The 17539-nt window shown below is 32.4% G+C and overlaps 1 protein-coding gene across 2 annotated transcripts; it reads left to right on the forward strand.

Moving 5' to 3' along the window:
* Positions 1-6625: 6625 nt before the first annotated feature.
* On the forward strand, positions 6626-12893 carry LOC107897641 (squamosa promoter-binding-like protein 7). Of its 2 annotated transcripts, none has more exons than XM_016823159.2 (10): positions 6626-7303; positions 8541-8713; positions 8827-9038; positions 9136-9210; positions 9316-9423; positions 9956-10073; positions 10397-10532; positions 10721-10880; positions 11153-11719; positions 12142-12893. In XM_016823159.2, exons 1-10 carry the CDS (start codon positions 6756-6758, stop codon positions 12424-12426), a joined length of 2382 nt encoding a protein of 793 aa, XP_016678648.2. In that variant the 5' UTR covers positions 6626-6755; the 3' UTR covers positions 12427-12893. The 2 variants fall into 2 exon arrangements, with proteins under 2 accessions (XP_016678648.2, XP_016678647.2); XM_016823158.2 differs by having other exon boundaries at positions 6632-7303; positions 9146-9235.
* Positions 12894-17539: the final 4646 nt, after the last annotated feature.

Consider the following 17539-nt stretch of genomic DNA (forward strand, 5'->3'; position numbering starts at 1 on the left):
TTGTCTATTATAATACAACTTATGCTTTTATACCACGGTTATCATCATACTAATTAACTTCAACTTAATTATAGCAAACAAGTATAACCACATCACACAAGATTTCGGTACATATAAGCAAATGATCACATATCAAGGTGTTAGCACATTACACATGGATAAATAGGTTTACAAACCCATAACTAATATAAGCCACATCTCATGGCTATATACACTTGAATCATTATAAGCCAATACATTTGGTAAAATCGTTAAACACATAACACAAAGTACTAAGTCTCTATACATGCCACTCACTTCAAAACACTTAAGGTTTATTAATACCCCAACTTGATAATTTGATAGTGTGATGCTGCCTCCAAAGATCTCCAACCCTGAGCTAACCTGACAACACTAAAGAAATGGAAAGGAGTGGGTAAGCTATAAAGCTTAGTAAATCCGTACGAAAATAATAATAAGCAATTTATTAACATGCTTTTGTAAAATTCTTACAACATATTCTCAGGGTAACACAATCGAAGTTGCACATAATTCCATTATTTGCTCATATTCCAGCCAAGCTGTCTACTCGAGTTATAGTTACTAAATTATTAATATCTTGAGCTACGGATCTCCAAATTAAGATCTGCTAATTTTTCCTAAAACTAGACTCACATATATTCATCCTATAAAATTTTTAGAATTTTTGGTCTAGCAAATAAGTACAGTTTATTCTTTAAATTCTCCCCTATTTTGCTGTCCAATAGTTCCAACCCATCTTCACTAAAAATTAATTATCTCCTCATACGGGATTCAGATGATATTCCTATTTGTTTCTTTTGAAAATATACTCATCAAGGATTTTAAGAATATAAATTATAACCCATAATTATTCTTGTACAATTTTTCGTGATTTTCCAAATTTAAGATAGGGGAGCCCAAAATCACTCTGACCCTGTCTCACAAAAATTCAAATATCTCATAATATGAAATTCTTTTACTTACACCGTTTCCTCTGTGTGAAACTAAACTCAGTGTGCTTTAATTCATGTTTTATTCAGTTTCTAATTCGATTTTCACGATTTTTGGTGGATTTTCAAAGTCGAACTACTACTGCTGTCCAAAACTATTTTAGTGCAATATGATGATAACTATCATAAGTTCATTTTCAACTAATCATGAACTCACCATTTCATGGATTCCATGTTCAATTACACAATGTAAGTTAGCATGATATTGTAACAAAATTCATAATCATAATTCATACATCTTAGCTCACTGAGGTCTCGACATTTCATAGTCTCAATAACCATAAGATTAGTGTTCATACCTGTACCCTTTCAACACTTTTCACATATTACTCCACTGCTTAACCATAATCTTGAATGGCCCATTGAACCACCTAGAATACTGAAGGACTTTCACAATCATCATACACTAAATAAAGTACCAAAGCCATATCCCAGACATGGTCTTACATGGATCCACATGTCGACGCCATACCCCAGATATGATCTTATACGAAGTCTCATATCGGTGCCGATGCCATGTCCTAGACATGGTCTTACACTAGCACACATATCATCGCCGAAGCCATGTCCCAGACATGGTCTTACACTGGCACACATATCAACGCCGATACCATGTCCCAGACATGGTCTTACACGTTATCTCATTAACCATGGTGTCATGATATCTGAATCCTAAGCATTCCTCACGGTCACTCGGGGCTTCTTCGAATACACATCTTGTCCCTAGGACCGAATCATATATCTCATGATGGTAATTAAGCTCATGATTTCACATAATGTTAATAATCATGATAATCGCTTTTTAACACAAATCACAATTCATCACATTGTCATCACACATCATAGACATATTGTAGATCACCTTTTATGCATAACATACAATAACCTTTAGCTCAACAAGTTCAAATCAACTTACCAATTTAGATTCAATCACAATCAACGATAACTTATCGTAGGTACTTACTTGTCAAATTCTCGTCATATGCATCTGTATGACAACTCATTCAATTTATGAGACAATAGTATAATTTATAATTCAAGTATGAAATTGCATTATTATTATTACATGAACTTACCTCGAATTCGAGCACGACTTATTATTCCATTTTATTCCATAACTCGTACCTTCCCGATTTAAGTCCAAATCTCGTTTTCCTTGATCTATAATATCACATTTAGCTTGCTAATTAGTGACATTAATCATCGTGACCCAAAAATCATATTATGGTAAAGTTATATTTTTGCCCCTAAACTTTGTCATATTTACACTTTTGCCTCTAAGCTCGTAAAATGATTTTTATTCAATTTCTTTGCACTTTAAGCCTAACCGAATCATTTTCATAACTATAACAGCCCACAATTTCCACTCAATCACACTTTTATGACATTTTTATATTTTTTTACAAAATGGTCCTTTTAGACATTTTCACCAAAAATCACTTAGTAAAAGTCGTTTATTTAACACTCAACATTCATTTTCTACCATTAGACATCAAAACACATACATATCACTCATGGTTTAATTTTTAAACATGAATCCTAGCTCAAAATAATGTTAGAAATAAGTAAATCGAGTTACGGGGACTTCAAAAATGTAAAGAACATTAAAAACAAGGCTAGGATGCACTTACTATGAAGCTTGGAAGCTTGAACCAAACCCTAGCCATGGATTCCATGGTAGATTCGGCTGGAACAAGAAGAAGATGGACAATTTGACTTATTTTGGCTTTTTAATTCTTTTAATTATTAGATTACCGAAATGCCCCTAACTTAAAAATATTTTATTTCACCTATTTCATGCCCATTTTTGACCAAAAAATTAACCAATGGTCTAATTACCATATAAGGACCTCCAATTTAAAATTTCATAACAATTGGACACCTTTAACATGTAGAACTCAACTTTTGCACTTTTTAAGATTTAGTCCTTTTGACTAAATTGAGTGCCCAAACGTCAAAATTTTCGAACAAAATTTTCACAAAATCATCCCGTGAATTTTTATACCATAAAAATATAATAAAAATAAATTTTTTAAGTCAGATTTGTAGTCCCGAAACCACTATTCCAACTAGGCCCAAAATCAAGCTGTTACACAAACTATATAATTAGACATCTAATTAGTAATATATATATTGTTTTAGTCATCAAATTATAAAAACTTTTAATTTCATCGCTAATGTTATTATTTAATTTTTTTTGGTCACCCACCATTAACGAAGTTTCTACCTAAATGTATTATTATACCAATTAAAAAAAAAGATCACAATCAACAATTTTGTTAATGGTTTAACAAAGGGTGACCAAAACAAAATTGAATGATAACATTAGTGAGCAAATTAAAAGGTTTTGTAGTTCAATGATTAAAACAAAAACACGCAAATGAAAAATTATAATAAAATAAAGAATTATAATAAAATTAAAAAAATAGGGTAAACTAATTATATACTTTATCCTAAAAAAATAATAAAATTAAAAAAATAAATGAGGGAAAGAAATTAGTTTTGAATTTAATTGGCAATTGTAGGCTAGGTGTAAAATGCAATATGGATTTGGAATTAGAATAGTACATAAGGAATCCTTATGAAATATTAACTGAAAATTGATTCCTCCAATACTCAACATTAAGTAATTTGAAATCCTTGTTAACTGCATCAAAAGTGTTCTTTTAAAAATGGAAAATTCAAAATGCTGAGGTATGAAAAAGAGAAAATGTCTAAATTTTTTATAAATAAATAATTTTTCAACAAACACAATGTAAGTTTTGATTTGTAAAATATCAATGGCGACAACACCACTAACCTAATATTTAGTTACATTTTCCAATATTCCAAAATTTAGAAAAAATCAAATGAAAAATTTAATATTTAGTTTGGTGCAAATAAGACTTACAGCATAGATTTTTATACAAACCCAAGGTTCTACTATCTTTGTTTTTATTTTTTTGGAGATAATTTAGCTGGATTTTATTATTAAAATCTAAAAAACAAAGCCCCAAAACAGAAAGAAATCCAATACAAATAAAAATGAGCCAACTCAAGAACAACCCAAACTCAGTGGAAGGAGTTTGCTTTAGAAGCATCCAAGCCATCAGCAACAAGATAGTCACGACTCCTGAAAAAAAAAATTGTAAAATAACTCCATTAATTATCACACCTTCCTAACCTTCAAAAAAACTTTTCATCTACCGTCCCTCTTTCCTCTCCCACGTTTTTCAACTATCCCAGAATGCAGATTGACACAACGCACATAAGACATTCACACTCCTCTATCGGTCTCTTTCCACTAGCTCCTCGACGTAACCAGGTACCCCACTATTCATATCTCTATGTTTCCCATTTCTCAAGCCTTCTGTAGCTAACAAATGGGTTTTTATATAAACTCAAGGGTGAAACTAGAAAATTGTTTTAGGAGGGGTCGAATGAAATTTTATTTTTTAACAGTTTATATTTTTATAATTTTTAAAAGATTAAATTAATTTTTTAGAATTTTAAGGGGCCAAAATATAATTTTATTTTTTATTAATTTAAAATTTTAAAGGGCTTAAATACTAATTTCTCATTTTAAGGGGAGTAGGGCTCCTGTCAGCCCCCTAAATTTACCTCTGTATAAATTCACCTTTTATTTTTAAACAATGTGAGATTCATAATCCTTCTACTAAAATATTAAAGATACATTTTTTTTAAATAAACAGTCCGTTTTGTTTAAAACATGGGCTGGAAGTCCAAAAAAAACAAAACCAAAGTAAAACAGCAGTCTAAAAACAAAAATTAGCAACAACAAAATTAGGTAGAAAATAAAAAACAAACTTAGGAAAACTAAACACAAAATTTACAAGAAACGACTTCCAAACTCAACGAAAAAAGCAAACCAAAAATGGCCAAAACTTCCATAGCTGGCAAACAGTGGCATCAATCAGAGACTAGGGTTGAGATTCCTCAAGAAAGACCACATTTCTCAACCAAGAACTTCAAAAAAAGAGGAGGGGACTACGGTGATTGGTGAAAACGGCAATCCAGATTGACTAGTTCCAAAACCTTAAGTGGAGCTTCTTTAACTCAAAAATAATCTTCCGAATGTTTCATAACTTCGGATGCCATCACATGCGTAGTAACATTACCTTCTTTCGCTACGAATTCGAAAGGACAGGATGTAAACCCTTTCAGCATGTTGAGCACATCCTAAATAATCGGCCTGAATTATCTTTCACATACACATAACTCCCATATACATAACTCCTAACTAGGCATAAAAGTTAAATTTTATAACAAAATATATTTTCTAATTAAGCTGATTTATTCACCAATTATCATTTGATTTATGATGAAATATATCAAGCAATTATGTTTCTAATTTAAAGGGTGTATCTAACCTCAAATGCAGATAGGTTAGCTATATAATTATTTCATTAATTCTAAATTCTAGTGAAAGAATGTTGTATTTTTGTCTTTATGAGAGATAATAAATAAAATTTTGGTTTTTTTTTATTTCAAATAAACTGAACAGCATAATTAAAAAAATTCAAAATTCTCACTGGTAAAACCGACTTACATATTAATAATAATTGCTTCAAAGGCAAATAAACAGATTTCCAAGTTTTGAATTATAAAAATGAAAACTTTCAAATCACATTTTGAATCATCAATTCTTTATTTATGGTAATGACAACATGATTTGATTGGACATAATATATATATTTTTTAATTTCAACTTAAATTTGTTTATTAAGATATGATGATTACAGGATAAGATACTACAATTCTATTCTCAACAAAAATATATAAGGCATATTAGAATTAAATTGAATGGAAAGGTACAGTGCAAACAGTTTTAAGACAGCATTGAGGGGAAAGCAAAACCATAAAAATGCGTGACTTTTGAGATTTGACTTTGGTGAATCGGTTCTGAGCTTCATTATTGTCTTATAAATATCCCCTTTTTTTGGAACAAGACATGTCATCATCTCGCCGCTTCATCTAATTTCGACAACAATTCTCCACCTTCCTATCCCACGCGCTTTCCTCCCCACGTATACCCTTCACGGCTCCACCCTCCGCGTGTCCTTCCCCGGCGCGTCACACCCTTATATACGATGTCGCCACAATAACCACATTTTCGTCATTTCCCATGACTCAAAAATGGTAAAAATAGAAATGATTTAAAACACAAAGGGTTTTTTTTACAAAACATCCCCAAACTATTGTATATATTCTAAATTGATCTATAAACTTCAAAATATTATAATTGAAATTCAAAGTGGTTTTCCATCAGTCTAGACATTGATTTATAAGTTAAATATTAGTTCGGATTTGGAAAAGAATTTAAAAATAAAAAGCAATGTCAATAAAAATTTAGAATATATTTTTTACAATATTAGATTTAAATAAGTATACATGTGTCTTAAATACATTACATGTCAAATTTGAGCTATAATTTAATATCCAAGTTAATGAGTAAATTGGTTATGATAGTGACACTTTCATAACTGAACTCAATTGGAGCGATTTGAAGTTTAAAGATTAATTTGAAATGTACACTTTAATTTGAGGACATATCATGGCATTAACCCAGAAAAAAATAAAAATAAAGAGCTGGAATCTTCGATACGAGTCGCCACCTAATGTTAATAAAAAACTCCGGGTATCGATATGACCCGACCGACCCGTTGATTGTGTCCCTTTTTCCCGTCAACCAATCCAACCACCAAAATAACCAAATCGTATGGACTTTGGGGATTTTTTTATATTATGGACCAAGATCCATCTCCTGCTACGCAAACGCCTCGTGGCGATCATCGGTCTGAGAATCGTAAAATGGACTTTCCGGTGACCGGACCTGAACTGACTTCCTCCGTTTGGGACTGGAATGATCTCCTCGAATTAACTTCTGACGATCACTTACCCATTTCCTTTGACGACTATGGTTTCTCTCCTCCTCCTTTAGACGCTCTGGCTGGCGATCCCAATACAGCTCCGGCGCCCGATCGTGTACGGAAGCGGGACCCGAGGATGACTTGTTCGAATTTCATAGCTGGTCGGGTCCCCTGTGCGTGCCCCGAGATCGATGCCCAAGTCGAGAAGCTTGAAGAGGAAGAGGCGGGGGCGCCGGGGAAAAAGAGGGCCCGAACCGGTCGAGTCGGGTCGGGGACGTGTCGATGCCAAGTTCCGGGTTGCGAAGTGGATATTAGCGAGCTTAAAGGTTATCACAGGAGGCATAGAATTTGTCTACGATGCGCCAACTCCAGCACCGTTTTGATCGATGGAGAAACCAAGAGATATTGCCAACAGTGTGGCAAGTAAGCTCTATTTTACACTATTTTCTTGTTCTTCTGCTATATCCCCCCCTCCCCCGGTTGCTTCTCAAATTTTAGGCTAAACACAAGTCTATCTACTTATAAATTAGGCTTTATTATTGAAATTTTTTGAAGGTTTTTGTTTTCATTATGAAATTCAATGCTTAGTTTCATAGTTTGTATATGTAGATGATTTTTTTTTAACTAATTACTCTATTAATCGTTAACTGCACTTTAGGAAATGGGAAGAGGTTGGCAGAATTATTGAGTTGTTTCATTTTTTGGATCTCCTAGAGAGCATGGCTTGAAGGCTCATATATAGAAAATGTTAATAAGTTTTATTTCTTTTAACATTTCTGTGGAATAAAAGTGTTACCTCCTTTTTTCTTGCATTTGCACTTAAAAATTGTTCTCGCTATCTAAAATATTTTAAGTGGGTGTAATTTTTATGCAACTGTTTTTATACCCATTGTCTGTATAATTTACTTTTCCTACTACCCATCATTTTAACGAGTTTATGCCCACTTTCTTTTCATAACCATTTATAAATAAAGGTTTGAACGTTTCATTTGGGACTTTTTGATTTTTTGGCAAACTTAGCACTCTAAGGTTCTCTCTACAACTTTCTACAATCACAGCTACGTGCCTTCCGCCGCACTTGTTTTCTAGAATCTGCTTCGATCTTCCTCTCCTCCATCTCTCCACGACATCTCATTTTGCTAGATTTTAATGTCTCCTCACCTTACCAAAAGACCCTCTACAGTATATTTAGCTGTAGAAATGAAATTTTAGGGCGAAAATTAAATAGCAAAAGCTATGTTGCTCGGATTCTTCATTCTTGTTTAAGTACCAGTGTCCAACAGTCTGCAGACATAGGGAAGTGACATCTATGGATCCCTTTATACATGAAAATACTTAGAATCTAATTGTACCGTGTTCGATACGCAGTGTATCCAGCAAGCACTCCCAAGTCTGGGTAAGCAAATAACAATTGAACGGAACCTTTAGAAGTTGTAATCAATTTTTCATCTTTTTTTTCTGCTGATGTTTACAGTTAGTGTTTTCTGTTCATGGAAGTGTATAGTCTAGAAGTGAATTTTGAAGTTTAAAACATGAATGGAGTTGTTCTTAATGGTAATTTTTAAGAGCTGGAATTCTTTTGGGTGGGGGCTGGGGTTGGGTTGGGTGCACGGCTATTGTTATTTATTGTATTGAAGTTTGTCTTTCAATTACTTTTCAGGTTCCACCTGCTGTCTGATTTTGATGAAGGTAAGAGGAGTTGTCGAAGGAAACTAGAGCGTCACAACATTAGACGGCGAAGGAAGCTTGTTGGTTCTAAGACTGCTGTCAATAAAGAATCTCAAGGTGCTATACAAAGCGATGGCATTGCTTGTGATGGTGAAGCAGGAAAAGGTTTTTAAAATTAGATTTAATGTTGCTGTTGTGGATAAATCATCCTTTTTCTTCTCTTTGAAACTTCAAGTTCTCCTTCCTTGTTGCATACCTTATTACTTTGTATCATTCAGATGGTTTGAGTGGCCTGATAGCTGAAGAAGAACCAGCCTTTGAGTCTGAAGAAGCTCTTGTTTCTGCTCATTGTTCGGCTCCCCTGTTGCAGGATATTCGTAATGATAGTGTTGTAACTCTTATTGACACTGAAACAGATGGAGGGAAAGATGATTCCAAGTTTTCCAATTCTACTTCTTACTGTGACAGTAAGACGGCATACTCATCCATGGTGGGTTCTCCAATTTGTTCGCGCTAGCCATGTTTTATCTTCACTTTCTGTTGCATGTCTTTGTGTGTATATATATTGATTTTGTGTTTCATTATAGTGCCCTACAGGCAGGATCTCTTTCAAGCTTTATGATTGGAATCCAGCAGAATTCCCACGAAGACTTCGGCACCAAGTATTTTAAACAATTTTTCTTAACAGTTTAGTATTTAATTAGATCAAACGCTTCTGTGGTTAGAGGTCTGGGGAATTTATTAGCATTTGGCCAACTGAATTACAGATTTTTGAATGGCTGGCCAACATGCCTGTTGAGTTGGAAGGCTACATCCGTCCCGGTTGCACTATCTTGACTGTGTTTATTTCAATGCCAAACAATATGTGGGTGAAGGTAATGGTTTGATCAGATGGCTTTTTTAATCTCTTTCTTGGTTATATTTGGTCTGTTCATGACAACAATTTTTCAACTTCAAAGCCGATAACTTGTTTTTCCTTTGATCTCAATCAACAATGTAAAGAGAAAAAGCTTTTGCTGATATTACCTTAACTGCATAGTTCTTCAAAGTCTTGAGTTTTATCCGGTTTTGATGACTTGCTTGTTTTACCAGAAACAATGATAATTGGTAAATGGTATATACATCAAATAATTTAGAACGTTCATATGTAGTAATGTGGTAATTTTGATGCTTTCTATGGATGGAAATCAACTTTATGGACATATCAGAAATGTGCTATGTCTTGATTCTTTTTATGCCCTTATTTGTATTTAGTTAATGACAATAATGAATAACAATTCAGGCCAACATTATGATTTTTCTTTTTCTGACTGAAAATTATCTTCTTGCGGTTGCAATTCTTTCCTTTTCTTTCATGTTTTTGGCAGATTTGTCAGATTTTAACTTTTTCTTTCTTCTACCAAACAGTTAACGGAAAATCCAATGGCCTACATGCATGATTTTGTCTTTAGACCCGGAAGGATGCTATATGGGAGAGGTTTCATGACTATTTATCTTAACAACATGATTTTCCGTTCTAGGAAAGGTGAGAATCAAATGTAATTTTTCACTAACACATTATATTAATTTTATTTTATGAAATTGATGTCTCCAAGCCTTGAAATGATGGTTGAAATTTCTGGAAGAGAATTTCCAGTGAATGAATCTTTTCCTTCATCATGGCCATCTGGTGGTCTCAAACCAAGCAATCTGCAGCTGGAGTTATGATTTTATATTTCAAAATAAGCTCTTGATTTCATGTTAAATCTAAACTGCTTCAGTTCCTGGTTTAAATTCTTTGGTCTTGTAGGTATCTGTATTTCGTTCATTTGGATCTCTTTGTATGATTAAGGTCTCTTGTATGTGCAGACGGAACTTCAATGGTGAAAATTGATGCGGAGGTGCAGGTCCCAAGACTTCATTTTGTTTATCCTGCATGTTTTGAGGCTGGCAAGCCAATGGAGTTTGTTGCTTGTGGAAGTAATTGGCTGCAGCCTAAATTTCGGTATGGATTTACCTTCATAAGTTATCATATGTATTTATCCAAAATTCACTTTCTTTCTGATCTTCATTATCCTTTTTTTCTCTTTCTGAAAACTTTTCAGTTGACAACTCTTATGAGTGATCCTTCTCTAACCGCTAATCATCCCCCTTATCTGATTAGTTGATGCATAAGAAATATGATTTTTACAGATTTCTAGTATCTTTTGCCGGAAGGTATCTGCCCTGTTATTATCGTGTTGCATCCTCACTTGTTCAGAGTAAAGATGATTCTCCTAGTTGTGATCATCAATTATACAAGATATACATCCCACAAACTGAACCGGATCTCTTTGGTCCTGCATTCATCGAGGTGGGTACCATGAAAGTTGTCTTAATATTTCAGTTGTCATCCCTTCTTAAGGAGAATATTTGACAAAATATTTCAATCCATGCTGCATCTTGCTAAATGAACAGAGAAGATTTACATTAAATACTTATCTTTCTATTGTTATAAATTATGGAATGAATTTTCCCCTTTGGTTGAGATACAAAATATATATCGATCTCAATGAAGTTTCAACGTAATATGTTTGAGTCATCTCTTGGGGTATTTCATTTTTCATTTGTGGATTTCTTTTGTAGGTTGAGAATCAGTCTGGATTGTCAAATTTTATTCCTGTCCTAATCGGAGACAAGGAAGTTTGTTCTGAGATGAAATCAATACAGCAGAGGTTTGATGCCTCCGTTTTTCAAGAAAGATCGATTTTTTCTTCCACTGGGTCGTTGTTTGAGGCATGTGAAACGTTAACTTCTCAACACAGAGCTTACTCTGAATTTCTCTTAGATATAGCATGGTTATTGAGGGAGCCTACATTGGAAAATTTTAAAGAAACTATGGCCTCTTCTCAGATTCTAAGATTCAATCGTTTATTGAGCTTTCTCATACAAAATGAATCAACATTCATCTTGAAGAAAATATTACAAAATCTGAAGATTGTGGTGGAGATGATCAGGTTTGATGGAACTAATGATTCAGATGTAAGGTTATTACAGAAATATATGAATCATGCTAGAGATATCCTAAGTAACGAACTTCAGAAAGGTGAAATTCCCGTCTTTCGTTCAGAGTACATTGAGCAAGAAAGAAACCAGGTTTCTCAAAGCAGTTTCGATAACAATGAGCTATCAATTGTTCCAAATATTTCTCAGGTGAGGACTCAATTTTGATAAATTAGCCAAATTTACTTTCTTGGCTCTGTATATTGTGATTCTAAAAATATTCAAGGCCTCAAAGTTTGTCGAGTGTTCTACAGATCTTGTGTTATGCCTCAGAACTTTTAAGAAATATGATTTCTAGTGCATGAAATTTTAAGAGGGATTTCAAAAACCTATATTTCATAATAGGGGTATATGTCCGATTCAAGTCTGTTCAAATATTTTAGAAGTTTTTTTCCTTTATTTGGATATCGCAGTCATGTTTGAATAGGTTTTTGAAATGGATGTTGGATGAAGAGTTGAAGAACTTACGAGGAACCTATGAGAGGGATTTTGAAACTGATATTTCATAATATCTAGCTTTTACATATTATACATAATTTCAATGCTTATAATGAATGATTTTCTATTTGCAGGTTTTGGAGGAGAGAACTAGTAAACTACAGACAATAATGGCAGCACCTACTCCCAGTGAAACTGTTCCACTTTTAAACAAAGAAATTATCATGAATGTGAACCTCAGCAAGGATTACTCGAGAAAATCGTGTGGATTTGCTACCATGAGATTGAGGTCCCGTCCGGCTGTAATCATAATTGCTGCTACTATCATTTGCTTAGGCATGTGTGCAGTCATTTTCCACCCCAACAGAGTTGGTGAGTTTGCAGTAACAATACGCAGGTGTTTGTTCGACAGGGTATAAGGGGGTATATGGACAAAACAATTAGTGCATGCGACCAGGGACGAGGCATGCTTGGACCATTGCTTTGTTAGGATGTAAATATATGTATGTTAGTGTTTGATGAAATCAGGGTGTTCGAAAACATCCTCCAGTTTTGAGATGGGTTTCAGAGGATTTGACACTGTTGCCTGAATCCAAGTGGGCGATGTAGGTGTAGAAAGGTAATTGACTTTTCATATTCCTTGAAGTTTATCAGTACAATAATTCAGACATGGTATAGAGTCCAAGTACAGTAGATGGGAACATGAAGGTTGTTGAATCATGCAAGAGGGACTCTTTTTTTTTTTTTCATCATTGTAAATCATATAAACTACAATTGTTAAGCAGGTTTAGGTGCTGCTATTTTCCTGTATTTGTCTAAGCACTCTCCATATGCAAAGAAGCTCCCTCTTTTTTTGAAATTTAATTAGATTTGTGAGCTTCAGTAACTCCCGTGTGTGTATATATATTTATATGAAGAGGGATGCTTATATCTGTAAAATTAACATTATGTTCGGATTAAAAGTAGTAAAGGAAGGAAAGGAAAAGAAAAAGAAAGGAGTGGGAAGTTAAAAAAAAAATATTAAGTAATTTTAATAGTCATATAAGGTAGTAATAATAAATATAAAGTCTACAAAAAATTCTCCTAGTCTCTCTGCTTTTTCTCATTTTGCAAGCGTGAGGAGAGCTTCCTTTGTCGGTTTCCGCTGCCGGCGCCCCCTCTCTCCTTTCCTTTTTCTCTCTCTTTTCCTTTTCTTTTCTTCCCCTGTTGTTTTCTTCGTCCCTTGTAGATGGGTCGTGCGCAGTGGGTCTCCCCCTCTCTCGCCAACCAGTGCTCTCTGCGGTAAGGTGATCACTAGTTGGCTCCGTTTCCTGTTTTGGAGGTGATATGAATCTATTAAAAGTAAATTCCTACGCCTAAATAGAATATAAATTTGAGTGTAGGGAGTAGAGTTAATCTCGAGATTGGATATCTAAAATTGTTTTATCTAAAATTAATTTTTTTTATAAAAATGACCATAAAAAGTTAATTAATTATTTAAATAACTTTTTTTTATAAAATATGAAAATAATCTAAAATCTACAATAAAATTTAGTAGAGCCAAAGTATTTGAAGCCATTAACATGTCACATCAGTAATTTACATTAAAAAATTATTTTTTTGGTGAAATCATGCAGAATGACGTCACTTGTATAAATATTAGAGAAATACTGTGATTTTTAAAAGTATAAAGGAGATTTTACCAATTTTATCTTTTCTGATGGAGTCAAATAAATTGGTGCAACTAGATTTCAAGAAATTACCTCTTGACACCTTACTTCCCTATTAAAACATCTAAACGCCAATTTTTTTTTCCTTCAAGTCAGTTTTTCTAAATTGTCCTTTTTACTTTTTTTTCTTTCTTTTTAAGTTTTTATTTATTTACTTTTTTAAGTTTTTTTTATTTGTCCTTATTTATTTTATTTATTTGTTTATTATTAATTTTAAAAAATTTGAAATATATATTTGAAATGTTTTATAATATATTTTTTAAAATTTTAAATATATATTCTTAAAATTATTTTTTTTAAATTTTAAATATTATTTTTGAAATTTTAAATATATTGTTTAATAATATAAAACATTTAAATATTTCAAAAAAATGACCTTTCAAATTTATTATTAGTTTTATAATATTTTAAATATTAAATATTTTTAATTTGTTTTATAATATTTTAAATATTTTTAAAATATATTATTTTTAAAGATATGACCTTTCAAATTTATTTTTTTTATAATATTTTAAATGCATATTTTAAATATTTTCTAATTTTAAATATAATTTTTATAAATTATTAATTTTTAAATTAATTTTAAAGATATTCAAAAGTTTTTTAAAATTAAATTTAAAATTTTAAAAATTAATACTTTATTTGGTGGAGCCATTTAGAATGGTTCCATCACTTTATATTGTATTTTTTTAATATAAAAATTTAATATTTAATATTTTATTTTTCCACCACTTGGTTCTCTAGCATATATAGAATGGTGAAATTATTGTGTTCAGTACGAGAGTTCAAAAAATCTATTGAAGATGAATAATGATGTGTTTTTGATGTTTTTATAGTGAAATTGTAGAAGGTGATGTTGGTTATGTATTTCAAAGTCGGCAAAGAGTAGGTTTGCAATTCAAAAAGAAATGTTAAGATAGCAAAAATGAAAATGAAGGTTAGTGCAAAAATAGCTATACGTTGTAGAAGGGTGGTGTTTAGATTATTTTACAAGTTTCCAATCTCTACAGATCCGTTCAAATTTTGTGAGATGCAGCTGTTAGATGATGATGACTTGGGCACTATGATGGAAATATGGTGGTCGATTGAGAGTGAGAACCCCCAACCAGTTGAGTTATTTATCGAGTTAGCAGACTTAGAGCCTGTTAAGAATGTTAGTCCAATAAATCAACATTGCAAATTTGACTTTGATCTTAATGTCGGATGGACAGACCAATTAGAATGCGAAGGACATTGCAGATACCCAAAAATCCTAATTATGGTAGTAGTTCGTATAACAACCCTATTCCCGGTCCCCGTCTACAAATACATCCAGAGGTGATAATAAGCACAGAGGAAAATGTCAGAGAAAAGACCAATAATGGTGAAGATTCTGATCAAGACGTTGAAGATTTTATTGACCCCGATGTTGATGAGGTTCCGGACAATATCGATGATGAAGGTCCGGAGGAGGTTGAAGATGTTTATGGCCCTTCATTCAGTAACCCGAGTCGTGGCATTATTTTATGAAATAAACCTGGGGGCGACAAGCTGAATGTAGATATAGATGCAGCTCAATTGGACTAGAGAGAAATCTAGAAAGTAATGATGATGTTGGTGATATTTTAAAATTCCTGTAATGACCCAAATTTTAAGGTCATTGGAAAAATTGAAATTTTCGGGTCATTATTTTTGCAAAATAAATTCGTAAATATTTATTAGAAATATTTCTGAAGCTAGTAGTGTAGTTGATTATACTTTGATTAAGTGAATTAGCTTGAATTAAGGCTAATTTAGTGAAATGACTAGATTGAATAAAGTGTGAAGGTTTAATTATAAACTGTAGGAAAGCCAAGGGACTAAATTAGTAGTTAGGTCATAAGGTGACAAATGTATGGTAAAAATAAATAAAATGTGTAAAAATATAAATGGTACACATGTAATAAACATGTGTATTTACTTATTTTATAAGAAAATAATAAATGATTAAAGTATATTATAATAATATAATATAATAAAGTAATTAAATAAAACAAATAAAGAAAAGAAAGAATGAAAACGAAACAGAGCAGGGAAAGAAAGAAAAAGGGAAAGAAAAAGAAAAAGAAAATTTAGGGTTTTAGAGTTCCAAGCTTGATTGGTAAGTCAATTTGATCCATTTTCTTGTAATTTTGATGTCTATGGAATCCTAGGAAAGAATACTACTTGAGTTATGTTGAATTTAGAAAGTTATTGAATTTTTAGATATTGATTAAGTTGAATAAATGGAAGAATTAAATGTTAATTTGATGGAAATTCAAGTTAGAAGTAGGAGAAGGATTAAATTGTGAAAGAAAATATAGGTCTTGCAATAATAGGGATTGAATTGAGAAGATGTTATAATTAGTGTTTTATGCTGTAAATTTAAGAGTTGGAATAGTTTAAAATGATAATTGGATGAAAATATAGGATTTGTTTTGAAGAAAAAGAATGGTTATGGTGGAAGGACTAAATTGGAATTTAAGTAAAAGATACATGGAAATACAAGAGTGTGTTATTAAATAATATATATTGATAATTTTAAATGTTAAATTTTTTGTAGCCAAAGTAGCACCGGAAACATCATCGAAAAAGGGAAAGGAGAAAGTGAACAAGGATATCGGGTAAACTCAAGAAATTTGGTTTGTATTTCTATAAACTATGCTTAATGATTTAATACAATGTAATTGCTATTCTTAGTAGTTAGAATGTATAATGAATGATAGGATAGAAATTATTACTGCTTTTGTATTGAAATGTAACGATTTGTACACCCTATTTTCAAGTGTCGAACTAGTCGGATATAATTGGCATGCCATAGGATTGGAAGTGTTCAGGGATATTCCGACTGTGTGTCGATAAGACACTATATGTGTCGACTATTGTGACTGTTCTGGATTCGTTCCGAAGAGGTACTTTGTACCTGACTATGACTATTACTGCTACTGTTACTATTACCCTATGGTGTATTCCGGTTTTGGCCGATGAAACACTATACATTGTCCCTGGTGTGTGGGTTGGATCCATGTATCCGTCCAGGTTCGAGTTATGTTAATAGGGGTAATTGAAAGTACTAAAGACAAAGACTGACTGTTATTGATTATGTGACTGTGACTGTGACTGTTATACAAGTATTGAAAGATATTGAATGATATGAAAAGTATAAAAAGAATTGTTTAAATACATTTAAGAGCTATAAGTTAAAGGTGAGTGATGAAGCTAATAAGATTATGAAATAAAAAGTTATGTTACAATGTATATACATAGCTTATTATTGTTTTAATTATTAGTTTATAGAAATACCACTGAGTGTATACTCAGCGTACGGCATGTTTCCATGCTCAGGTCTAGGTACGAAAGAAAGTTAAGGACTCAGCATACAAGCCAATCCCGGACTCAAAGTGGTGAATACTTTTCTTTTGGTAAAATGACATGTACCTAGGTCGTTAAGGTGTTATTTTGTATATGATAGTGTATAAACGTGAAAGTTGTTAAAGCATGGTATGAAATATGCATATTTTGGAAGTTAAACTTACATGAGTTTGACTAGTATGATAATATTGTATAATTTTGATATGAATTGTGGTACATAATTCTTAAGAGGTATTGAAGTGAATGAATGAATATTTGCTAAGTTTGAATGGCATAATGAATGATATTTGATTTAAGAACTATTAGTAAATGTTTAGGCATGAAATAGATGTGTTTAGCATGTGAAAATAGCTTAAAAATGATCAAAAATCATGTTTTCACAAGGCCAAGTCACATGGGCGTATGCCCAGGCCGTATGAATAAATCAGAATCTGCCCATGGCCTGGCCCCACGG

The sequence above is a fragment of the Gossypium hirsutum genome, chromosome A10, assembly GCF_007990345.1.
Source record: "Gossypium hirsutum isolate 1008001.06 chromosome A10, Gossypium_hirsutum_v2.1, whole genome shotgun sequence".
NCBI lineage: Eukaryota > Viridiplantae > Streptophyta > Magnoliopsida > Malvales > Malvaceae > Gossypium > Gossypium hirsutum.